The sequence below is a fragment of the Rhinoraja longicauda genome, chromosome 15, assembly GCF_053455715.1.
Source record: "Rhinoraja longicauda isolate Sanriku21f chromosome 15, sRhiLon1.1, whole genome shotgun sequence".
Taxonomy (NCBI): domain Eukaryota; kingdom Metazoa; phylum Chordata; class Chondrichthyes; order Rajiformes; family Arhynchobatidae; genus Rhinoraja; species Rhinoraja longicauda.
The window spans coordinates 30,561,814-30,589,467 of record NC_135967.1 but is presented as its reverse complement, the minus strand read 5'-3'; the positions used below and the strand labels follow the sequence as shown (position 1 = coordinate 30,589,467).

The 27,654-nt window shown below is 40.0% G+C and overlaps 1 protein-coding gene across 4 annotated transcripts in view; it reads right to left on the bottom strand.

Moving 5' to 3' along the window:
- Nucleotides 1-931: 931 nt before the first annotated feature.
- Nucleotides 932-27,654, bottom strand: part of zdhhc9 (zDHHC palmitoyltransferase 9) — a 92,941-nt gene continuing 66,218 nt past the window's right edge. For 3 of the 4 annotated variants that reach the window (XM_078412408.1, XM_078412404.1, XM_078412407.1), the window contains 5 exons: nt 26,859-26,905; nt 23,428-23,532; nt 22,330-22,433; nt 20,779-20,866; nt 932-10,419 (listed from right to left, as the gene is read on the bottom strand). In XM_078412408.1, coding sequence (XP_078268534.1) covers nt 10,198-10,419; nt 20,779-20,866; nt 22,330-22,433; nt 23,428-23,532; nt 26,859-26,905 — 566 coding nt within the window. In that variant the 3' untranslated portion in view covers nt 932-10,197. Of the gene's footprint in view, nt 10,420-10,763; nt 10,867-20,778; nt 20,867-22,329; nt 22,434-23,427; nt 23,533-26,858; nt 26,906-27,654 lie in introns of all 4 variants that reach the window. The other variant, XM_078412406.1, reaches the window with a different exon arrangement.

Sequence of the window (27,654 nt, the reverse complement as noted above, 5' to 3'; positions counted from 1 at the left end):
AGGTTGGGACTATTTTCTTTAGCCACTGATGAGGCTATGGCAAAAGTATATAAAATAAAGAAGAGGTGGCTAAACATAGTATCTAGTAGGAGGCTGTACCCATTGAGGGAGGGGTCACGGACTAAAGGTCACTGTTATAACATAAAGGGGAAGAGAATTAAGTGACGTGACAAGTAACTATTTTTATACACAGTGTGGTAGTGTGTAAACACACAGTGTTTAGTATCTGGAGGGACTGTCTGCTAATGCGGTGAAGGCAAGCAGGTACAATTGTGGCCTTCAAGATGGAATTGGATAGATAAATAAACAAATCTGCTACCCTCAGCCACTCTGCAAATGGCTGAGGGTAGCAGATAGCGATTTGCTCTAGTCGGAAACCAGCAAGGACCCAATGGGCCAAATGGCCTGTGCTGCAACTATTCTACGATTCAATGTATAATAGTGCTTCAAAGCCAAGTGTATGGGTTATCCCATTAACTAGTTTTTTTTAAAGGTTTGGTGCCATGACCCCTCGCTCCAAGTATCACCAACGTTTGGTTAACCACAAATATCCAGGAACAATCCTGGGGAGAAAGTCAGCCACAAAGAGAAAGCCTTAGCCAAATGAAAAGGGATAGAAATTAATTAATAGTATCCACAACATTTCTCCAATAAATTAAAATCGAGGTGTTTAAACATTCTTCAGCTGCCACGAATTGGTGCATTATGATCTCAACATCACCCTCAAAGATAACTCTCAATCCAAATCAAATTTGAGTCATGCTATTGGGTGTTTAGAGGTGTGATTGACCACTTACTCAGGTATTATTTGCTGAAGTGTGGCACAACTGTTCATGATTCAATATTGATACAAATCATCTGAGTAGAAAAAGAATGAAAACACTTCATACAAACATTTTTAATCACATTTTCATCAGACTATCCATGTGATCAAGTTTATACCATCGGAGACCATGCATAGCAAATACTATCCCATTCCCAGTTGGTAATCCAGGGCGGCAGCACCAGATGGTGTTAAAGTGTGTAAATGTTTGTGATACACAGGAGAGCAGCTACTTCAAATAACAATTGCTGAAAGACAATCAAATCACACATATGAAACAAATAATGTACAAGAATTGTATTTATAGACAGTTAGTTACATTAATTTGGTTGAAAAGGAATACATGGCAAATGAAAATCATAAATTAACAGTCACTATCAGAATATTGTAAAGGCATAGAACAATTTTCTAAAACAGTAAATTTCTTTATAAACAATGAATACAAAAATGATTTTCTTTTTTTGCATTTAGTTTCACACATTTTATCCAGACAGCAGCACATATCATTACTAACTGAACAAAAAAAGTTAAACCTGAGGTAAAAGGCTTTTAAAGTCACATGGAATGATAGAGGGAGAGGGTCATTTTCGCATTGCAAACTGGATAGTCAAGCAGAACCTTTGGTCCAAATGCTCTTGAATATCCAGATGAGCAAATCTGTTCACTGATTTAATGAGATGAATATCTCTATCAGCACATCTAAGCAAACCCATACATGCTTCAACTGATCAAAATAGGGTGCACATAACATTTGTAGTCTGTGGTTTGGTAATTATTTCATGTGTTCTGGAAGAGCAATAATAGATGATAGCTGGCGATAAGTGAAGGGAGCAGATGTAGGGTGAACCATCAAGCTTTCACTTTTTACACTGCATATCATAACCTGACAACGGGCATATCAGAACCTGACAGCAGGCAAACTGAATGGCTTATTGAGCATCACTCATTTGGAATAAGTGTCTTTTAAATACAGTTGCCATCTAACTCTCTACCATCCTGCCTCCTTTTCAACTTCTGTTGTACCCCCATTAACATCCCATATGAGCATTGATTTAGTAGTCTATATTTTTTGTCTGATGAGAATTTTTTTAAGAAGCAATACTCTGCATGCAGTCTTGCTTTTATCTTAAACAAGTTGCGTAACACATACCCTTCGGAAACGCATCTTGTTCTAGTGTTCTGTCCAACCAACAGCAATGAAAAGATAATGCTCACACCATTAAATGAATGGAAAACTTGGGGCTCAATTTAACTACAGGCAGCAAATAAAGACTTTGAGTAATATTTAATAAAACTTGACGAATCAATCATTTTGGTCATATTTTGCACTGCTGCAAGACATTCTCTGTAAAACTCATTTAGAGAAAACTGGCATAGAATTTTGTATTGCAGAAAAACTGCTGCTATTTAGAAAGCTTATCCACAAATTGCCAACATAGAGCTACTCTGCACCCTCCAAATCTAAACTTAAAAAACGGATGGTTAATTATTCAATGGTGGAAGGATTTAATAATTGAAACAAAATAGAAACATTTTACACAAACAAACATTGTGCCAGAATACTTTCAAAGTATACTACTTTCCTCACCAAGAACTATGAAAAAAATATTTGTTAAAGTGATGTACAAGTCATCTCACAGCCCAGTGATTCTTTCACCTTGCTATCAAGTCCATCGTGTACAGGTCACAGGTTGCTAAAACATATGCAAAGTAGCTGAACACGCACAATATATGCAGAAAGTATTCACAAGGCAAGGCCGGCTTCTTGCTACTTATGGGGGAAAATATCAACCTGTCCCACGGCTATTGAGTCTAGCACATGTATCCCCAGCTTATTTACTTAGTCCTTGCTGTTGATGCCTTCCATGCTCCCATTAATGAATTTTCGACCACACTCTACATTGTCCCCACTGGACCTCTCAACCCCTAATGTCCTGGCACAAAGCGGGAACTACTAAAGGTGAGCATTTGTGTGTGTATGTGTACGCGCAAGGTCAATCCTTTTGTGCAGGATGCCTTGGGTTTGCATATAATAGAATATTTCTGGCTTCGATGGGAAGGGGAGTGGAGGGTCTATTCATCTATTTAACATGTCCTTTGAGACATGGAAGAACACCTTTCTCATATTTTGCAATGACTTATTGTGGAATGCAATTAGTTTTGTTCAAATCATTTAAAACAATTTACAATTCCATTTGACATAAATGTGCAGTGAAAATTGCAACCATGAATTATATTTGTAAAACATGATGTCTGACAGAACTAATTTTGTCCATTTGACTTTTTTGATGCTTTAAAAACACTGGTCATGTCTTTTCTTCCATCTGTACATAAAGATTACGCATTTCAAAAACAATTTAGCACAAGGTTTTGTTGCCAAAACTGTTCATTGAAGTCTATTATAAAGTGCATGTGTGATCAGAGCTGTATGACTCTAAGTCACTGCATTTAAAAAAATCAAATACAGTTGTAATTACATCCAGACACAGATGTTGCATGCTTTGTAAATTACAATATTTATAACTCCAACCCGCTTAGAAAAAAATAAAATTCTGCTACATATTTTAAAACAAATCCATAATCAGGGCTCTTTTAACACACTTGAACAACTCTAAAAATCTGGTCCAATACTACTCAGATTGGGAACAACAACAGAAAGGAACAAAGGGGCAGAGGGATGCTGTAGAGAGGGACAAGGAGACACAAAAGGAAGCAAGCATGTGTGAGAACGTGAAAAAGAGTGAAATAGCAAGGAACAGAAGTGCTTCGAAGTCAGCACATGGTGATGGCAGTAAAGCTTCCCATTTATCTGGAATGATCTCCAAAGACGTACAGGTATGTAGGTTAATTGGCTGGGCAAATGTAAAAATTGTCCCTAGTGTGTGTAGGATAGTGTTAATGTGTGGGGATCGCTGGGCGGCGCGGACACGGTGGGCCGAAGGGCCTGTTTCCGCGCTGTATCTCTAAATCTAAATCTAAAAATCTGCATTTAAGCAATTTATATTTTTGGCACCTTGTAAACATCCAAATAGACTTTTGGGAATTGATTTATCAGATGACATTTGCTAGGATAACTGCAGTAAAAAAATATACATATCTGCACCTAAACATCCCCTTTGCCCACAAAAACCTGAAGCTAAGACAATTCGTTAGTGACCAAATCTGATCACATTTCATAGGATTTAATTGGGTGTGATTTTTTTTTCTTGATTATTCAAAGCAGGTCAAAAGTGTATGGTAAATTATGTTTTCTTTCTTTCCTCTCATGATGCAAATTTAAAGTTCAAAAGGAATAGAGCAAAAGTATGAGATTATTACTCAGAATCATCAATTCATATTCGTACTGAATTTTCAAAAACCAAATACAAACACTAACACAGGAAGAAGAGCACATTGTAAACCTGAACTCATACAATATGATGTTAGTCTCTTTACAAAGTTTTAAAAATACCAATAGGGGCCATCATTTTTAAAGTTAATATCTCCAATGATATTCTCTACCAAAACTTACAAAGACCTACATAGTGGTACTCTTTTCTCCAATGTAAATGTTCTAAGAAATAATTGAACAATCTTTGCTTTCAAACATTAGCTGTTTTTAATTACTGCTGAGATCGACTTTTGTAAGGTGTACCATTCAAGAAATAAACTTATTCTAACCCTTAAGAGTAAAACCATCCATTCATAAATCTTTCAAACAAAGACCAACTCTTCAGAGAGTTGTGAATTTGTGGAATTCTCTGCCTCAGAAGGTAGTGGAGGCCGATTCACTGGATGCATTCAAAAGAGAGTTAGATAGAACTCTTAGGGCTAGCGGAATCAAGGGATATGGGGAGAAAGCAGGAACGTGGTACTGAGTGCGGATGATCAACCATGATCACATTGAATGACAGTGCTGGCTCAAAGGGTCTATGACCTACTCCTGCACCTATTTTTAATGTATCTATGCAGATTGTTTTAGTTCATGGGTCTTTTAAATAGCACAAATGGAATATAAAGAAAATGTTGCTTCAATCGTTTAACATCTCCGAAAAGCAATCACTTAGGAAAAGGGCGAGTGTCGAAGTAGGAGGATGGCGCTGATGAATGTGCAGCTGGAGAGAGAATACTGGAGGGATGGCTTTAAGATTCCTGGGATATTAGGACCAAAGTAGTGGAAGGTGAGACTGATACAGGGCAGATGATTTGCATCTCAACAGCACTGAAACCAATGTTCTTGTAGGCAGGTTTGCTCGTTCTGTTAGAGGAAGAGTTTAAGGAAGGTAAGTAGAGGAAAAGGATGCGGTTGTAAGATTCAGAAAGGAAGAGAAGAACTGGAAAAATAAGGCTCAAAGTTGATGTTGAACGCAATAGTATATAGAGGGTCGACGTGAATTAGGGGAGTTGTAGCAGAAAGAAAACACGAAGATGCAAGGAACTGCAGATGGTCATTTACAAAGAAAAACAAGGTGCTGAAGGAACTCATCGGGTCAAGCAGCGTATCTGGAGGACATGAATAGAAGGTGTTGCGGGTCGGGAACATTCTTCACATCGAGTAGATGGGTTGTTGGAGAAGGGGGTAGCCATAAGAGATATAGTGTACCCATGAGGGGAAAAAAAGGAGAGCAAAGGGCATTTCTGAACTGTGAATGCAAATGGTGAATGGCCAAAAAGCCAACCCTAGTGTGAATAGGAAAGAAAATATTCTGTAAGTTATGAAAGGGGGAAAAGTAATTGCAGGTAGGTCTTGCGGAGATAATAACCCGGTTTCACTGCTAAATATATCATATCTATATAGTTAATATAGAAAATGTGAAATACAAATATTAGGTTATCAGATAACACAGGCAACATTTGAAGGAGTGTGCACAAATTCAATTTTATTGCATCATGCTCAATTCAACTAGTTTTGAATCCCTTTCTAATCATTAGGTTTTTCCTTTAAAATATTCTCTCGGCATTGCAGCAACAGTTACAACTCAGAAGAGAAAAAATAACCCGATAAATTAAATAATCAAATTGTGTGAGAATTTTCAATTAAATTAAGAGATGCCAATGTTAACATTTGACCCAATTGATTTGGCACATTTCAATACTGCAAAGTATCGATATACGCACTAAATTAATGGGTCAAGTGTTAACATTTTCTGGCTAAGTATGCACCAACTTGCTTCAAAGTATATCTTATGTTTTCATGGTCAAAGCAGTTAATATCTTAAATATTAAAGATAACTTACCCTAACAGGTAAACTGTCCAGATTTAAAGTATTTGCACCTTATTTTCAACTAAGTAGATTTTACTTGCCGACCTGTATTTCCAACATATAATGCAACTGCAACTCATGTTGCATAGTTGTTTGTGGAAGAGCAGAGATTATAGACAATAGGTGCAGGAGTAGGCCATTCGGCCCTTCGAGCCAGCACCACCATTCAATGTGATCATGGCTGATCATTCTCAATTAGGGAGAATATTCCACCAAACCTGGTACATCGAGTCATTATCAATTCAAATAATCATCCATTTATGTTCCAAACTATGGAGCCTTACCATATGACTAACAAGCATCCATATATCTGCAACTGTCTGATCTTTAATAATCAAATTTTAAACAAAAAAAGTCCAGTTTCTGATCAGGTTGACCTGTACGACTGAAGGCAAATCAAAGTCGGTAGCGCAGCGGTAGAGTTGCTGCTTTACAGTGAATGCAGCGCCGGAGACTCAGGTTCGATCCTGACTACGGGTGCTGCACTGTAAGGAGTTTGTACGTTCTCCCCGTGACCTGCGTGGGTTTTCTCCGAGATCTTCGGTTTCCTCCCACACTCCAAAGACGTACAGGTATGTAGGTTAATTGGCTGGGTAAATGTAAAAATTGTCCCTAGTGGGTGTAGGATAGTGTTAATGTACGGGGATCGCTGGGCGGCACGGACTTGGAGGGCCGAAAAGGCCTGTTTCCGGCTGTATATATATGATATGATATAAAGTCCAGGATATGGGAAAAGCTCACTTGGAATGGGAGATTAGCCTTATCAACACCCTTTCCATTAATAATCTAACCTTCCCATATTGTCCAACTCCAGCTAAATGTTTATTTGAACTGATTTTTCTGTAGGAAGATGAACGAATGGACAAATGAGTCAAAAATCGAAACGAGCCTCTTATTTTCAAACTAGGCTCTAACAGATATTTCAAAGTCCACAAAGGATGTCGATTTGGTGGAAATCTATCAGTTATTTATTTTACTTTTGGTATTGAACTCACAAATTAGCTTGCCGACACATGTGTTAATTTGGTTCTTGTTAAATGAAGTATCAATGACACTGACATAAAATTCAATGTAGACTATTATGTTGTGAATTTGTCTCCATTATTCAATCAGCAGTGTGCGTGTAGTGTTAGTAATGATCCTATCATATTCTAATTTTAGAGTGGCATTCTCACAGATGGCTAGTTACTTGTCAACTATCAAATGGACACATTATTGTACTTTACACAAAAAGATTCTGCAGTATGAAGCTGCTTTCAAGATGGGTCTCGACCCGAAACGTCACCCATTCCTTCTCTCCTGAGATGCTGCCTGACCCACTGACTTACTCCAGCTTTTTGTGAGGAGAAATCGTCGTAGAGTAGGAGGGCAGGAGAAATCACAGAGGGGGAGCAGCGAGCAGTCTGAAGAAGGGTCTCGAGCCGAAACGTCACCCATTCCTTCTCTCCTAGATGCTGCCTGACCTGCTGAGTTACTCCAGCATTTTGTGATACCAGCTTTTTGTGATACCTTCGAGCTGATTTTAAGACATCAGTTCAATTTATATTAATTAATTTAGATCACATGCTTGTCATAGCAGCTGGATGAGAAGTAATGAAAACTGCTCTCAAATATGAAAGCTCATTGAGTTTTGTTACTCAAATAATCAAAATTATCATATGAAAGTTATTAGAAATTGAGTCAATAGACAATAGGTGCAGGAGTAGGTCATTCGGGCCATCGAGCCAGCACCACCATTCAATGTGATCATGGCTGATCATTCTCAATCAGTACCCAATTCCTGCCTTCTCCCCATACCCCCTGACTCCGCTATCCTTAAGAGCTCTATCTAGCTCTCTCTTGAATGCATTCAGAGAATTGACCTCCACTGCCCTCTGAGGCAGAAAATTCCACAGATTCACAACTCTCTGACTGAAAAAGTTTTTTCTCATCTCCGTTCTAAATGGCCTACCCTTTATTCTTAAACTGTGGCCCTTGGTTCTGGACTCCCCCAACATTGGGAACATGTTTCCTGCCTCTAACATGTCCAACCCCTTAATAATCTTATACGTTTCGATAACATAAGATCCCCTCTCATCCTTCTAAATTCCAGTGTATAGAATAGACAATAGGTCAGCCCTATCTAACCTTTGCACAAGGCCTTAAATTTCATAATGCTACATTTTATTAATGAAAGGTATGTGGTAAAATGTAGACTCACTACCAATAAATATAAAGTTACCTCCTACACAATCCAATTGCAGTACAAATTATTTGGTTGAAATTGTAAATGGTCATAAATGCAACCGCAAACCCAGATTTCCTGATATGGTTACTTCTGTTTTTGGAAGGTTCAAAATCAGAAGAAACTAGATTTTTCTTTCCATGATCTTGTTTATATTTGGAGTGTTATAAATATAATGTATAAAGAAATAATCAATTTTTTGTTGGTTCAGTGGCAACTTCAGAACAACTGTCTTTCTATATGCAGTGGATAACAGAAAGGGCACTTTACTCAAAGCATGCTGTAATTTCTGCTATTGGTGCAAGTAAAATATCATAGAAACTAACATAATAATTACACTAATGAAAAACACAATTGAATGTACTGTTTCTATAGCTATTAATGTTTCATCCTTTAAGTACTAACCTAATTTAATACATTGTTGTCACATATCTCAATCTGAAAGATATCACAAATTTCAAAACGGTTTGATTTAGTATCAAAGGCACTGTAGACTGCTCAAATGAATTTGGGAGCACAAAGCATGTTCTTCAATCTTAAAACCTTTTGTATTTGTGCCTCACATGGACTTTGAAATTTCACCCCAGTGTAATTTGGAATTCTGAGACTTCAGCCTTTAAGACCGAGGTGACAGTTTGGTCTTGGTTCCTTATTAAAATGTAGTAGTCTTGAGAACTTGCAAAACTTTGGACAATTCAAAACACTGCAAGGGAAAACTATTTTGTGCATACTTTCACTGCTGTTAAAAGACTTTGTTTTTATTAAATTATAAATGGTACCACCAAACCATATTTCAGCTATTAGTAGTCTGTCCACTTTCTCACAGCAAGTAAAAGGAATTATTAAGTTTTAAAAGGTGACATTTATAACACAGATTCCCATCAAAACAGATTCCCAGTCTCTTTTTGCTTCCTTTCTATATTTTGCACATTAAGCTCGCAAAGTCATTCAACGTGCAAGGCAGTGGAACTGCAGCTCCATTTTAAAAATCACAAAGGAATGGAGTGGTTTAATTTTTCAGAAACCATTTCTCATAGCCAGTTATTTTAAGTTGGAGGCTATTTCATACGCTTTCATAGTATGGGTGAACTGGTTCAAAAACTGCAGAGTAAAGTGACAGTAGTTCAACAACACAGTATTTGGGGGGGAAAAAAGTAGTTTCATGAAAACAACATCCAATGGCAGCATCAGATTATTCATTAATTTGTACAAGGATAAAATAAGTTCAGGTCTAAGTTCAATGTCACTTACCCAACATCAAATTCACATTTCTGATGAGACCAGTGTTCTCTCTCACACACACACACACACACACACACACACACACACACACACACACACACATATACATACATACACAAGGAAGAAAAGTCTCTCATAACTCTCTTTATATAGATTGTGTTGCACTGATCACATGCCTGTAACTAGTGATATAATGAAATTACCCTGGTGAACTTTAATCATGTCAATATTTTGCATAGCATCCAAATGAAACTCAGCATATTACTGCACGAGATATTCGCATAATATTTGTCCTGCCGGTTATTTTCAAGAAGTTACAATGTGCAATGGGAAATAAACACAAACAAAATAGCAATCACTTCTTTGTGGAAAACTCATTTGGCATTCTACATTTTTGTACTTGTGAAGTAAAATAACAAATGCTAATGTCTGAATGAACACATTTGGCTATGAATAAGCAAATTGGCCCTGAAAAGTCTCTGAGCAATTTGACCTTTTCTTTAACATTCCAGTCTGATGCTACATCACAGCATATCCAACTTCCAAAACATCTTCATATAACACACACAATACTGATCTGATGGAAATTGTAGTGTCAATTCAATTTGCACCTTGATTTTGCTAGAAGAACTATCTTCCAACTTCTGTTGAATATCCTCCAGGAGCTAAAGGGCATGCCCCCGATATGTTCCTTTCGTCACTGCATCTCTCCGCAGGACTGTGGTGCCAGACTGTATATTTAGGTCCGCCGTTGGTAGAGATGGAAGTGCCTTGTTTGTATTCGGTGATGATGGTGTCTCTCTTGCATCTGGCTCCATTTGCCCAGGCACAAAAGGACCTACTTTTACAGGCGCCTGCTCATTAGATATCAACGGAGCTTTGCTTGCCTGATAGAGAAGAAACAATGTTTAGAAATGGCATTGATATAAAAACAAGCTGCTGGGGAGGAACTCAGTGACGCAGTCCAGATGAAGGGTTCGTATTCGGAAACTTTGATGGTTCATTTCCCTCCACAGATGCTGCCTGACCCAGTGAGTTCCTCCGGCAGTTTGATTTTTGATCTAGACTCCAGCAATGGCAGTCTCTTATGTCACCATATTATTAATAAAACCTTCTATTATACTAAGTCATCAAAAAAAAGAAAAATGATGAGATCAAAGGGTTAAAAAGGCACTGCTATAACAAGGCAATTTTATTTTTAACTAAAAAAGGTATAAAAATGCAGTTTCACCTATCTTACATCCACGCTGCATGACCCAAGGAGTCAATTTCAAGGAACTAAATAATTTCCATTTTCTACCCATCATACTGTATTCCTGACCAAACTGTATTTCCTAATGCAAAATATAAAAAAACTGTAAATAACAGAATTGTTGCAACATACAAGAAACACGTGTAATACATTGGAGTTATTCACAAAATGCTGGAGTAACTCAGCAGGTCAGGCTGCATCTCTGGAGAAAAGGAATACGTAATGTTACAGGTCGGAACCCTTCTTCAGTGTGAAGAAGGGTCTCGACCCGAAACGTCACCCATTCCTTCCATCCAGAAATGCTGCTTGTAACGTCATTTATTCTTTTTCTCCAGTGATGCTGTTGACCCGCTGAGTTACTCCAGCATTTTGTGTCTATCTTTGGTATAAACCAGCATTTGCAGTTCCTTCCTAATACATTGTTGAACATCTGCTGCATTCAGATGCTACCCTTCCAATCTGCTGATTTAAAGAGAATCAACATGACCTCAATTATTTAGATTGTTGTCAAATGTGCATTTATCCATAACAGCTTATGATTTTGAAAGTACCGGAGCCAACAATAACAAAACTAGGGATGACATTGGGATGATCTCTGGCAATATTTCTATGAATGAACAGCACTGATCAGTGTAACATCTACATTTGCAAAATCAGCCAACAGAATTAATATTAACTATTAGATATGTATAAAAATGCGTGCATGCATGCATATATACACCGATCAGCTAAAACATTATGACCACTGACAGGTGGTGAATAACATTGGTTATCTTGGTACAATAGCACCTGTCAAGGGGTGGGATATATTAGGCAGCAAGTGAAGTCAGTTCTTGAAGTTGATGTGTTGGATGCAGGGGAAATGGGCAGGAGTAAAGACCTGAGCGACTTTGACAAGAGCCAAATTGTTATGGCTAGACGACTGGGTCAGAGCATCTCTGAAACGGTAAGGCATGTGAGGTGCTCTGGGTCAGCAGTGGTGAGTACCTACCGACAGTGGGCCGAGGAGGGACAAACCACAAACCGGCGACAGGGTGTTAGATGCCCAAGGCTCATCAATGCACGAGTCAACGGAAGCTATCACGTCTGGTCCGAACCGACTGGGGAAAGACGACGAGCCGGTGGAGGGCGCGTGATGCTCTGGGCAATGTTCTGCTAGGAAACCCTGGGTCCGGCCATTCATATGGACATCAATTTAACACGTGTCACCTACTTAAACATCGTTGCAGACTAGGTACACCCCTTCATGGCAATGGTGTTCCCTGATGGCAGTGGCCTCTACAGCAGGATAATGCGCCCTGCCACACTGCACACATTGTTCGGGAATGGTTTGAGGAACATGATGAAGTGTTCACGGTGTTGCCCTGGCCTCCAAATTCGCCAGGTCTCAATCCGATTGAGCATTTGTGGGATGTGCTGGATCGACAAGTCAGATCCACGGCGGCTCCACCTCGCAACTGACAGGACTTGAAGGATCTGCTGCTAATATTTTGGTGCCAGATACCAAAGGACACATTCAGGGATTTTGTAGAGTCCATGCCTCAGCGGGTTGGTGCTGTTTTGGCGGCACGCAGAGGACCAACAGCATATTAGACAGGTGGTCATAATGTTTTGGCTGATCAGTATATATATATATATATAGTGTAAGAAAATAACTGCAGATGCTGGTACAAATCGAAGGTATTTATTTCACAAAATGCTGGAGTAACTCAGCAGGTCAGGCAGCATCTCAGGAGAGAAGGAATGGGTGACGTTTCGGGTCGAGACCCTTCTTCAGACTGACCTATATATATATATATATATATATATATACACACACATTATTTTCAGGAAACTATATATATATAGTTTCCTAAAAATAATTGTTCCAACACACAATACGATTAAGGGAATAAAATAAGCTGGAGGGTAAATGGAAGATGTAGATGTTGAGAGGGGATAAAATTGTGATAAGTTTGAGGCAGCCAACAGCTCTATTCAGAGTTCTTTGGTTTTCTGATAGATCAGGTTAAAGCTCTGCCGTGCTGCCACATCAAATTATCAATGATGGCAAAAATGGAAAGAACTACAGGAGAGGAGGCTCCGGGCGCATCTCCATTCTCACTGACGGTCAGCCCAGCGAGGAGTCGAAAAGATTAGCCATCCTAGTCTTCTATCCTAGTCTTCTCGCAAGATCGCCACCATTAAAAAACAAGCCAGCAGCCAATATGATTTTTTTGCACATGAGAAAACCATCTCCAGGTCCATCGGAATAAAACATGGATTGTGGATCTAAAAATATCCTGGATGCAGCGCTGATGACTCATGCTCCAGAATTATCTGTGCAGCTATCTAAGCCATTTTAATAATACTACAACGCCAGCATTTATCAAGTAGAAATTGCATTTAGCCCTTGCTTCTATGAAAGGCTGGACAATTCTAACCAATTTCTTAATGTTATTATTTTAAAGAATCTGGACATCACTGGCAATACCAGCATTTTTTGCCCTACCCTAAATGATTCCGAACATAGTGGGAGTCGATGGGAAAACTCTCATCTAACAAGAGCCATGTCTGTGACAAAAGAAGATGGTAGTAATTATAGGAATCGAATCATCTTAGTCTTAGGCCATTACTGCCGGAATTCCTGAGGGCAAAGGCAGAGATTAAAAAAAAGCCTGGATGAGGTTCAGATGCAAATAATGTCAATGGAACAGCTGCATTACAATTCGGAGAAATATATTCTGCACTCAGTATTCTGCACTCGATATTCTTGCCCTTTGCTCCTTCTATTGTCACAAGGTCATAAGTGATAGGAGCAGAATTAGGACTTTCGGCACATGAAGTCTGCTTCGCCATTCAATCATGGCTGATCGATCTCTCTCTCCTAACCCCTGACACCCGTACTAATCAAGAATCTATCTATCTCTGCTTTAAAAATATCCATTGACGGCCTCCACAGCCTTTTGTGGCAAAGAATTCCACAGATTCACCACCCTCTGACTAAAGAAATTCCTTTTCATCTCAATAGACAATAGACAATAGACAATAGACAATAGGTGCAGGAGTAGGCCATTCAGCCCTTCGAGCCAGCACCGCCATTCAATGCGATCATGGCTGATCACTCTCAATCAGTACCCCGTTCCTGCCTTCTCCCCATACCCCCTCACTCCGCTATCCTTAAGAGCTCTATCCAGCTCTCTCTTGAAAGCATCCAACGAACTGGCCTCCACTGCCTTCTGAGGCAGAGAATTCCACACCTTCACCACTCTCTGACTGAAAAAGTTCTTCCTCATCTCCGTTCTAAATGGCCTACCCCTTATTCTTAAACTGTGGCCCCTTGTTCTGGACTCCCCCAACATTGGGAACATGTTTCCTGCCTCTAATGTGTCCAATCCCCTAATTGTCTTATATGTTTCAATAGGATCCCCCCTCATCCTTCTAAATTCCAGTGTATACAAGCCTAATTGCTCCAGCCTTTCAACATACGACAGTCCCGCCATTCCGGGAATTAACCTAGTGAACCTACGCTGCACGCCCTCAATAGCAAGAATATCCTTCCTCAAATTTGGAGACCAAAACTGCACACAGTACTCCAGGTGCGGTCTCACCAGGGCCCGGTACAACTGTAGAAGGACCTCTTTGCTCCTATACTCAACTCCTCTTGTTATGAAGGCCAACATTCCATTGGCTTTCTTCACTGCCTGCTGTACCTGCATGCTTCCTTTCAGTGACTGATGCACTAGGACACCCAGATCTCGTTGAACATCCCCTCTTCCTAACTTGACACCATTCAGATAATAATCTGCCTTTCTATTCTTACTTCCAAAGTGAATAACCTCACACTTATCTACATTAAACTGCATCTGCCATGTATCCGCCCACTCACACAACCTGTCCAAGTCACCCTGCAGCCTTATTGCATCTTTCTCACAATTCACACTACCCCCCAGCTTAGTATCATCTGCAAATTTGCTAATGGTACTTTTGATCCCTTCATCTAAGTCATTAATGTATATCGTAAATAGCTGGGGTCCCAGCACCGAACCTTGCGGTACCCCACTGGTCACTGCCTGCCATTCCGAAAGGGACCCATTTATCCCCACTCTTTGCTTTCTGTCTGTCAACCAATTTTCGATCCATGTCAGTACCCTACCCCCAATACCATGTGCTCTAATTTTGCCCACTAATCTCCTATGTGAGACCTTGTCGAAGGCTTTCTGAAAGTCGAGGTACACCACATCCACTGGCTCTCCCCTGTCAATTTTCCTAGTTACATCCTCAAAAAATTCCAGTAGATTTGTCAAGCATGATTTCCCCTTCGTAAATCCTTCCTGACTCGGAATGATCCTGTTACTGCTATCCAAATGCTCAGCAATTTCGTCTTTTATAATTCCAGCATCTTCCCCACCACTGATGTCAGACTAACTGGTCTATAATTACCCGTTTTTCCCCTCCTTCCTTTCTTAAAAAGTGGGATAACATTTGCTATCCTCCAATCCACAGGAACTGATCCTGAATCTATAGAACATTGAAAAATGATCTCCAATGCTTCCACTATTTCTAGAGCCACCTCCTTAAGCACCCTGGGATGCAGACCATCAGGCCCTGGGGATTTATCAGCCTTCAGTCCCATCAGTCTACCCAAAACCATTTCCTGCCTAATGTGGAAGTCATACTTCTCTCTAAGGGTAGGTCCTATTTGGGAGCAGCTGGTTTAGACAAGGACTTGAAGCCAACGAAAAAGGTGTTTGGCATCTGCCACACTATTCCAACTGTGGAAGGCACTAAACTATTATGGAAATACACTCAGTGGAAGAAATCAACACGTAGATAACCCTGTGTTGTGGTTAACTCCCCCTCCCATTCCCAGTCTGACCTTTCTGTCATGGGCCTCCTCCAGTGCCATAGTGAGTCCCACCGGAAATTGGAGGAGCAGCACCTCATATTTCACCTGGGCAGCTTGCAGCCCAGTGATATGAACATTGACTTCTCCAACTTTAGATAGTTCCTCTGTCCCTCACTTCCCCTCCCCTTTCCCAGATCTCCCACTGTCTTCCTGTCTCCACCTATTTCCTTCCTTTGTCCCGCCCCCCTGACATCAGTCTGAAGAAGGGTCTCTCCAAAGGAACTCTCTCCAAAGGAACGTCCTTTAATTCTGAGGCTATGACCTCTAGTCCTAGGCTCTCCTACTAGTGGAAACATCCTCTCCACATCCACTTTATCCAAGCCTTTCACTGTTTGGTACGTTTCAATGAGGTCCTCCCTCATTCTTCTAAACTCCAGCGAGTACAAGCCCAGTGCTGTCAAACGCTCACCCTATTTTAACCCACTCATTCCTGAGATCATTCTTATAAACACCTCTGGTCCCTCTACAGGGCCAGCACATCCCTCCTCAGATCTGGTGCCCAAAACTGCTCACAATACTCCAAATGCGGCCTGACCTGTGCCTTTTAGAGCCTCAGCATTACATCCCTGTTATTGTATACTAGCCCTGTTGAAATAAATGCTCGCATTCCGTTTGCCTTCTTTACTACCGATTCATATCATATCATATCATATATATACAGCCGGAAACAGGCCTTTTCGGCCCTCCAAGTCCGTGCCGCCCAGTGATCCCCGTACATTAAATGATTCAACGTGCAGGTTAACCTTTTGGGAATCCTGCACTAGTACTCCCAAGTCCCTTTGCACCTCCTATTTCTGGATTTTCTCCTCATTTAGAAAATAGTCTACGCCTTTATTCCTACTGCCAAAATGCATGACTCCACACTTTGTTACACTATATTCCATCTGCCACTTCTCTGCCCACTGTACGAACCTTTAGATTTTTTTAGATTTAGATTTAGAGATACAGCATGGAAACAGGCCCTTCGGCCCACCGGGGCCGCACCGCCCAGTGCTCCCCGCACATTAACACTATCCTACACACACTAGGGACAATTTTTACATTTGCCCAGCCAATTAACCTACACACCTGTACGTCTTTGGAGTGTGGGAGGAAACCGATCTCGGCGAAAACCCACGCAGGTCACGGGGAGAATGTACAAACTCCATACAGACGGCGCCCGTAGTCAGGATCGAACCTGAGTCTCCGGCGCTGCATTGACTGTAAGGCAGCAACTCTACCGCTGCGCCACCGTGCAATTGGAGACCGCGTCTCGAATTCCTTCTGCTTTCTCTGCACTACCTGCCCGTCCTCCCATCCCCAAACTTAGCCACAAAGCCTTCAATCCTCTCATCTAAATCATTAATATACAACGTGAAGAATAGCGGCCCCAGCACCGAACCCTGCGGAACTCCACTAGTCACTGGTAGCCAAGCAGATAAAACCCCCTTCATTGCCATTCTTTGCCTTCTGCCATCCAGCCAACCTGCTATCCATGTTAGTATCTGCCCTTTGATACAAAGGGCTCTCATCTTCGATAACGGTCTCACGTGTGGCACCTTATCAAAGGCTTTCTGAAAAACTGGGTAAACAACGTCCACTGACTCTCCTGTGTCTGTCCAACTATTTGCTTCATCAAAGAATTCCAGCAGATTAGTCAGGCAAGATTTCCCCTTCACAGAACCATGCTGACTTCGGCCTATTTCATCATGAACTTCTAAGTACTCGGCAACCTCATTATAATGGACTCTAAAATCTTACCAACCACTGAAGTCAGAGTAACCGGCCTATAGTTCCCACTCATATTGATATTAAACTCAGATTGTATTTGAGCTTGATGTGATTGTATTTATGTATAGTATTATTTGATCTGATCGGATAGCATGCAAAACAAAGCTATTCACTGTGCCTTAGTACACATAACAATAATAAACCTAAACCATGCACCACCTGCGCAAGTAGTCAAATCAATTCTGCTGAACAGTCAATGGCAATGCCATTAAATTCTACCATCCCCAACTCAATTATCTCAAGGGGACACATGACAAATTCCTTTGTCGGGGCAGCTGTGTTAGCAAGTCCAGATGCTCCACAACAAGTAACGACCAAGTCTGATAGCCTTTCTGTTATCTTAAAGACACTTGGAGATCGCAATGGAATATTCTGCAAATGACTACAGCTTCAATAACACTCAGGGAAGACAGTCCTAAACAACGAGTCCCTCTACTTTACCCGCAGCAATCCAATTTCGCTTCAGGAGCACCTCACCTCCCAAATCAGTTACCCCCCAACCCCAACTCACTGAGATGGACAAAGAATGCATGGAAGTCACAGTCCATGCTGATTTGGAGCAATAGCCTTCCTTCACTGTTTTGGTCAAAATGCCGGAAATCCACATCTACTGCAAATGTTCACCAATGAACCTCAGTACAAGCAGAAATCTGTACTTCCTATTAATGAATAAGAGATGATGAAAAGAACAGGATGGCAGGTTGTATGTGCACACAAACAGTGAGCAAGATATGTCATGTTCCATCCTTGAAATGTCACAAAGCACAGCAGAAGCAATCGGTTACTTTTTTTTGTAGGTATACCCATTTATATAGGCGGACTTTGATGAAGCCGCAAGAGCCCTTGCCTCACTGCTTCAACAACTCAGATTCAATCCTGACCTCCTGTGTTGTGTGTATGGAACTTGGTATGAGGGATCCCCTGGTCATTCCTGTTTCCATCGACATTTGAAAAGTATGTGGGTAAGTGAATCTGGGAGGAATGAATGAAAATGTGGGAGGAATAAAATGGGATAATGATAGGATTAGTGAAAATGGATACAGTGTGGGCCAAAGGGCCCATTTCGGTGCTGTACGACTCTATGCCTCTAAGAACAACAACCAAATATCCTCATGACATTGTCATGAAAACATCTGCGTTTTATGTATTCAGCAGCGTTGATAGATGGAAAGATACCAGTTTGAACAGTGTTGTACACAGGATCACGAGATCTTTAGCACTCACACGCAAGGCTGGATGGAGTCAAATCACTCAATGAAGGATAGCAATTAACAATATTGCACTTCATTAACAAACCATCAAAATTCTATCCCGTCTTATTTGGCCGATATGTTCTTAACAATGTAAACATAGCACAAAAAGTAAGGAAATTTGTGTTTGGTAGATTATTTCTTTGTTGTAACAATGCTTCTTGGCAATAAATCTTATACCGTTGGAAAGCCTGTTTATTTCCCTTTTAAATGGTGCCACATTTGTAAGGAACATGCATTTGTGGGATGAGCAGCAGAGCTGAGTATATGGGTTGCGCCCACGAAATATTTGCCAAATCTTCTCTGCCAATGCCAAACAGCTTATTCTGCTGTTCCTATTGACTCTTGTTTTGAGCTTCTGGTACCCCCAGGTGCTGACAATCAGGTGCCTGATTGGCACCTGATTGGCAGCATCTGTGAGCATGGGCCCTGCTACAGTGGTCAGTAGGTGTCTGCTCCTAGAATCGGCATGCCACGTTTGACTGATCTGGATAGGGCCCGTGCGATAGGGCAACTTCAAGCTGGTGTTCCGCAAAACCAAGTTGCGGCATTATTTGGAGTGAGCCCTAGTACCATCTCCAAAGTGAAGGCCAAGTTCCATATAATGGGGGATGTCAGAGACAGGCCGCGAAGTGGGCGTCCCAAGAAGACGACACCCGAAGAAGACCGTTTCCTCACCCTGTCAGCACTTAGGAACCGTAGGCTGTCTTCTACAGATTTGCAGTCAAGGTTTGCAGGACGATATGGCCGACGGCTCTCTGCCCAGACAATTCGGAACGGACTGCACGCAGCCGATCTCCGGTCTCATAGGGCTGCCAGGAGGCCTGCCATGACTGCCCTTCATCGTCAGGCCCGTTTGCGCTGGTGTCGGCAACACGTGCACTGGAACCTGAACATGTGGAGGAACGTTATGTTCAGCGATGAGTCCATATTCTGCCTACGGCAGTTGGATCATAGGGTCAAAGTGTGGAGAAGACGCGGAGAACGCTATGCTGATTGCTGCACCGATAGAGTAACATCTTTTGGTGGAGGCAGTGTGATGGTGTGGGGCGGCATCTCCCTCACTGGAAAAACGAGGCTTGTCATCATTGGAGGCAATCTCAATGCAGAGAGATATCGAGATGAGATTCTGCAACCAGTGGCAATCCCATATCTCCACAGTCTGGGTCCGAACTCTATCCTCCAAGATGACAATGCTCGTCCCCACAGAGCAGGGTTTCTCAGAGACTACCTCCAGAATTTGGGAGTGGAGAGGATGGAATGGCCTGCCAGCAGTCCTGACCTCAACCCCATTGAACACTTGTGGGATCAGCTTGGGCGTGCTGTTCGTGCCAGAGTGACCAACACAACCACGTTGGCTGACTTGCGACAAATGCTGGTTGAAGAATGGGGTGACCAGGCTGGTGACCAGCATGAGGAGGAGGTGCCAGGCTGTTGTGGCTGTGTATGGTTCTTCCACGCTGAGCTACTGAGGCTCCTGTTTATTAAATGAATAAATTGTTAAATTGCCAATATGTCTTGTTTCTTCAGACTTCAATCATCCAATCCACCAAACAACACCGAACAAGAGTAAATGGCAGAATAAGCTGTTTGGCATTGGCAGAGAAGATTTGGCAGATTTTTCATGGGCGCAACCCACATACTCAGCTCTGCTGCTCATCCCACAAATGCATGTTCCTTACAAATGTGGCACCATTTAAAAGGGAAATAAACAGGCTTTCCAACGGTATAAGATTTATTGCCAAGAAGCATTGTTACAACAAAGAAATAATCTACCAAACACAAATTTCCTTACTTTTTGTGCTATGTTTAGTTGAATCCCATGCAACAAGTCCTTATTTTTAGACCTCAGAAACAGGTGAACAGATCCAAGTAGTCCATTCCTTTTCATAGAATCACTCAACCGACTCTTCCCAGAAAAATTATTATATTACTTCTTTAACTAATTTATACTATCTCCTTCATGGCTTTCCCTAACTTAGTAATATTAATTAAAAGTATCCTTCCACAACTTTTCATCTTACTCTTTTCCCCCGTGTTAAATGTATCCAAATACATCAATAACAGAACTAGCCCATGGTCTTACCGTTGTCTGTGGAACTGTACTTGCAAGTCCATTAGTATTGACTGAAATACCAGGCTCATCTTTAATGACCCCTCTTCTGTCAAGAACACTAAAAAAAGAAATGCATTTAGGATTTATTCTTCGTTAATTAAAAACTTTTATTCCCTTTTGTGAGATTATGTTGGCGAGAGGGAGACAAAGAAACAAGAGGAAATTAAACAAAGCAAACATTCAAACAGCAAACTCACAGGGCTCAATATGGCATAACTGCAATGAGCTGTTGCCATACATCTGGAACCACATTCTACAATCTTCAACCAGCTTTTGCACTATGGTACACTTATTCAAAAGCTTGAAACTGCAATTCACATTTCATTTTTTAATAAGGCTTTGGTAAATTCTCCATAATTTGAAATTTGCCCAATATTGATGTTATAACATTTAGTTTAATTTAGAGATACAGCAAGGAAACAGGCCCTACAACCCACTGAGGCCATACTGACCATCGATCATCCGTTCACAAGAGTTCTACATTATCCCACTTTGTCATCAACTCCCTATACACGCGGGGCAATTTATAGAGGCCAATTAAACAATAAACCTGCACGTCTTTGGGATGTGGCAGAAACTGGGGCACCCAGAGGAAACCCAGGGAGAATGTGCAAACTCCATACAGATATCACCCAAGGTCAGGATCAAACCTGGGTCTCTGGTGCTGTGGAGCAGCAGCTCTTCTTTTTCTTTACTTCTGGGTTAAAGGTACTTGCACAGAAACTTAACATAAACCTCAGCAGTTAACTGGCGCAACAAATCTAATCTAATGACAGGCTTAATTATTTATTTTTGCTGGAATTTGTAAAACGAGTATGTCAGTTCATAATCGCGCATTTCTTTGAATGTTCACGGAAACAATTGTCCTGGGGTCTTTGATAACCACTTGACCAACTGCAAACAATGATTAACACTCACACAATTTAATAGGCAAGCTTCAATCTAATTAAAAATGTTAAATAACCCTAGAAACAAGCATTTCTGCAAAAGTGTATTGAATTTGAACAAAAATTGAGGATAAATATGCAGCTGCAAAATACATAACATAACAAATACATAACACAACATGGTCTAAAAAAGGGTCTCGACTCAAAACGTCACCCATTCCTTCTCTCCAGAGATGCTGCCTGCCCCGCTGAGTTACTCCAGCATTTTGTGTCTATCTTCTACAGAACATGAAATCATTTTTCTCAACTATTTTTATATCCACAAAAAAAATTCAAAGTTGTTCCAAAGTAAATTATAAAGCCACTGTTAAGGTCTCTGTTATACAAACAGCACAGTCAATTCATTTAAATTAAGATCCTTCAGAATGAGTTGAACAATTTCCATTTCAGTGCTGGTGCTGGTGACCGAGTGAATGCTGGCCAAGACATTGAAAGGATTTCCTTTCTGTAATTCCATTAACAATTTAAATCAAGGATTTATTTGTTACTCCATATGACAATTAAACACTCTTGACTCTCTTATGCACATCGCCATTTGGCTCCTTATTTTAAACTTTTTAAACAGATTCCTTACCTTGGTGGCACTGGCCCACAAAGGATCTCACAACAATTTTTTATTACACCCTCATGGCCATAAGGGTTATGGATTCCATTTTTACCTGACCAAGAGCCTTTAATCTGTGCAAAAGAATGTAATGAATTAAATTTTCAAACTGGTAAATACTATATTCCTTTCAAATCCAGAACAGGATTTACAACTCATCTAACACAAGTGTCATAGCATCACATGTCACTCTTTGCATTAATACTTCCCATTAACAGTTAATCATAGTCACACATAAAAAATAAATCAATAGGAAAATTACTACTGCCTTGAGCCTTGTACATGATATTAAATGCAGCTTCACGAGACTACCACCTGTTCACTAAAAAATGGAATAGTTATTAGACAAAGGTCTCATTTTTGCCAAAACTATGGTAGAATTTTGGGAACAGGGCTGAATGCCTCATATTCTGATAATTACCACATATCTCAGGTATAAAATTATATGTTGCACTTATTAATGAAAACAAATCTCACATCTACAGGATTCACCATCACAAAGTTATTAAAGTGATAGAGTATAAATAAAATATAGTGAAGGTAATGTGTCTGTTTGTTATCCTGAAATCGAATTGGCAGCAATACATTTTACATTTTAAAATCAGTTATGTATCTAATAAAGCTAGTTTTATATTAATAGATTATTTATACAAGAAGCAGCTTTAATAATCATTCTTCGCAACATTAGATAATAGAATTCATTAGATTGGAAATAGTTTCCTACTTTTTTTCCCCCCGAGTTATTCTTGAGAAGCAGAACAATTTGCTTTCTCGCCATCAAAAACATGGAAGAAAACTACACTGCAGCAAGTTACGCACACAAAAGGAAACCTCATTATTTAAGTGGAAATTACTTTGAGATTAGAAATCACCACTTTCCGTATTCAATCTCCACTCTCATCTAGAGAAATTCACTTGGAGAAAAAAGGGAGTCCACACTCCCAAAGGGAGCATCAACAGTACAAGTTGTCATTTTCCAAAATTTGCCTTCGATGGTTGATCAGTTACGGTTATAATCCCGAGTCCAGAAGTTTACAAAACCATTCCTATTTTATGAATTTTACTTACGTCTTCATTTGTGGTTTGATTGAGCGCAATAAGGTAGGTGTGAAATCCTGACAGACCAATCACAGACCATAATGTGAAGAAGCAGATCACCACTTCTAGCACAGTAAAGGTAAAGTTAAGGAACAACAAATAATAAATATAATTTCATGTGCTCACTACATTTTTAAATTTTGCAATCTTTTACAACATCAAATTGTCACTAAACATTTCAAACAAAAATATAATAATTGGTAGAACAGCAGGAATGAGCCCTTGGGCCTACGATGTTTGTGCCAAACATGATTCCAAGTTAAACAAATCTAATGTGCCTGTACATGATCCATATCCCTCTATTCCCTACACCTGTAAAGGTTAACCTTTAATACAGCATCTCAGTGACACCATTAAATAGAAGGTGAAGAAGGGTCTTGACCCGAAACAACACCCATTCCTTCTCTCCTGAGATGCTGCCTGACCCGCTGAGTTACTCCAGCTTTTTGTGATACCTTCGATTTGTACCAGCATCTGCAGTTATTTTCCTACACCATTAAATAAAAGGGTATTTTTTGATATTTACAGTAGGGCAACATTAATTATTTGTAATAAATAAATTCAATGTTGTATATTTTACAGTGGCCAGAACCAAACTTCAGAATCAGAAGGGTGATTTTGATGTTAAACATAAAAATTGCATCTTGGATAGAGGAAAAAAAGCTGAAGCGCTATGTTCATGTATTTGCAAGAGTACTTGTATTTAATAGAAATACTTTCCAAACACAAGTAATATTACATCTTATTTTTAACACCAATTTTCCACAAGTATAATTAGTCCATACACAATACAATATTCTTGTCAATTGGACTCAAAGCTAGGCTCAAACTTGTGCATCTTTTAAAAAAATTTAAATCATCTCGATGCATCTTCCTATCATAAATGCTTGCTGGAATATTAAAATCTTTTATTTCTACTTATCATATCTATCTCAGCTTGCCTCAGTAATATTATTCATAAAACCATGGGACTATTCTACAAGCCGATCTGGTTCACTGAGGCTCTCCAGTTTATGACTTCAGCCCCATAATGCGTTTGACTCAATTGTCTCTTCATTTCAGGGGATAAGAAATGTTAGCACTGCCTTTGAACATTAAAAAATAAATGGTAACCTATTAAAGCAAATTCCATTTTCAGCAAATGCTCTTTAATTCATAGCTACTTCTGGAGGACTAGTATTTATATAACATATTATATTTTTGAAACTTTAAAGTGCTTCATATGGCACCCATGGATCATACATGAAGCCGCCAAATGCAACAAACATTCAGCATCACCAATGCCCCACAAACAGTAAAAATGAATAACGAGAAAACCTTTTTGATGCTATTTGATTCTGGGAAAGATACAGCAGCGCCAGGTCTTCAGCATTTATTTAAAATATTGCAAAATACTTCAATATTACAGACTTGCATCAAGACTTTTGACAATGCTTTGTGGGGGATAAAACTATCGTTGCAACCAATATCTGAATTTTCAAGAATATTTCATAAACATACCACAGTGATAAGACTGTGGTCAGAAACAAATAACCACGTCTGAGCAGAATGCAGAATACTCCCTTCAAGCATCAGTGAGGTAAATGGCACGTAGCCAAGGAGAAGCTATAAAAAGAACTTTGGTGGGATTAGGTGAAGGGACGTAGTGGGGTCAGCGGGTACAATGGTTAGTTTGTGCTATAAATGTTTTATGATCATAATGCACTCTGTTACAGTGTCAGAAAGAGACATTCTGAGCCAGAAATAGATTATACTAGACCAAGTGGACCCGTTGGGCCCAAACCTCTCCTACGTTGGTGTAGCACCCTCCCCTCCCCCACTCCCCCCTCATCCCCTCCCTCTCCATCCCCTCCCCCCTCTCCATCCCCTCTCCCCTCCCACTCACCCACTCCATCCCCCTCAGCCCCCAATGCATGGTGGGGAGAACATCATCTACGTGTCGAGCCCTCCAAGAAACAAAATGGTCTCATGTAACCTATTCCATCTTTGTAGCTCAACTGCAAAGTATTTTCCAAAAAAACATGCCAGGAATGGCTTAAACTTTAAAGTGAAGCAGCGATAGGATAGACACAAAATGCTGGAGTAACTCAATGGGACAGGCAGAATCTCTGGAGAGAAGAAATGGGTGACATTTCGGGCCGAGACCCTTCTTCAGTCTAAGAGTCAGGGGAGAGGGAAACTGGAGATATGGAAGGTTAGAGAGAGAATGTAAGGTGTGAAAACAACAGATCAAAGCAGACAATGCTAAAGGAAATGTAGAATGGTTCATTGTTAGCTGAGGGGAAGGTGACAACAATGCATACAAACAGTAAAATTAATCACATCAGTGAAACTAGTCAGAGAAATAGAGTGTGGGAGGGATTCTATCCTCCAGTTCTACTTTTGTAAAACAAAATCTAATCCTCGAGTAGAAACCAGCAGTTCTTCTGGTTCAAATTAAAAGCCTAGAAATTACTGGGTTAAGCGAACAATCAACACATACAACATCCTTACTGTTTACCAAGGGCTTAAACTTAAGTTTGTGATTGACAAATCTGTGGTCTATGACATTTGCTGAATAGAGAACCCAGATTAGATGTAATGATCTCATCCTTAAAAATACACAAAGAAGATAATGATTGAGTACAATGGAGCAGTGTATTCTGATAGGTGACACTTAATAAGCGGCTCCAGCAGTAATTCCAATCTGAAAACTCATCGGCACTTACATTGGCCGGCGAGGTGCAGAAGTATAGATTTTTGACACAAACAATGTCACTGTGATCACGTATTTGATCAATTATCATTGTGGTCTACGGGGGCCTTAGGGAAAATGGCTATCATGATTCCCAATTGAAGATATAGGAGAGGCGACATAGGCAACAGTAGAACTCTTGGAGTTCCATTCCCAAATCCCATCGTGCTCTCCCTACAAAACAAAGCTAACAATGACTTGCAGTCTGGTAAGTCAAGTCAATTTATTTTTCCCCGAAGCCAGTTGTAGTATAACAACAATGAAAATCAATTAACTCAATAGTGACCAAAGATCTAACCGAAAACACTGCTTCATGGTACTCAATTATTCATCAGCATTTAAGGAACAAAAAAACAATACATACGAGATACCAAAAATAAATGCTTGCAAGTTACCAAGTAACACAATGTTCAAAATCCTACATGCTGCAAAGGCCACACATCATCTGATTCAAGCAGGTATTCTCACATCACATAAGTAGTATTTAAGTGAGCACTTCAAATGTCATGGCATAGAAGGCTACAGACCGAGTGCAGGAAAATAGGTGAACGTAGATAGTACTTGATGTCACAAACACTGTAGGCTGGAGGCCTATTTCAATGCTATGTGACTTGAGAGTTTATAACTATTAATACTTTCAAACATAGGTGCTTCTCAAAGGATATGTTCCTGGTGTGTCCTTCAGCGTGTTTAAAAAGCCATTGTCCACTGATCCTGTTTAAAATAAAAAGAAAATATGTTGAACAGACAAGTCAGTGAAATATAAAGAAGGAGCATATCTTACTCCAAGTCTAACGGGGGGGAAGAAATATAAAGTAGGCATTCAGTGTGGAGTTTCCATCAGAAGATGACAGCACACAAATATACACATAACAATGCGTATTTGCAGCATTTTCAAATTCAGGAGCAACATTCAAGTAGTAGCATCCTGGAATATGGAAACGATGGTGGTAGAATTTTGGGGGAGAAGCAACAAGAACACGGAGTAACTTACAAAGGGAAAATTAAACTTTGGGAAAGCCTACAGAAGGAATAGACAGGCATAGTGTGGAAAGCTGTCAAATTAAATTACACTTGTATGAAACAAGGGATCATGTTATCAATCAAGAGCAACAGATTTTAGTTTAATCTCTTGATGTAAATTATTTTAATGACCACATGGCCTGCATATTTGCTCAATTGAATCAGCAATCACCATTTAATATTGATTGATCTTAGTTCTGAGCTGCCATCAGTCTGCCTAAAACATCCATTCAATATCTAGCATTTCTGTGAAACTAGCATTATTTGTAAAAATCGAGAAACCAAATTGAAATTGTTACATCAATGAAAATTAGTTTAGAACACCTTGTTGTAAAATATATATATTTTTTTTAAATTTCAACTATTGTGCAGTACTTCCTTGAATTTGTAGTGGCCTCTGCATTTATTCTGTACCTGTAACACTAGATTCTGCTCTGTTT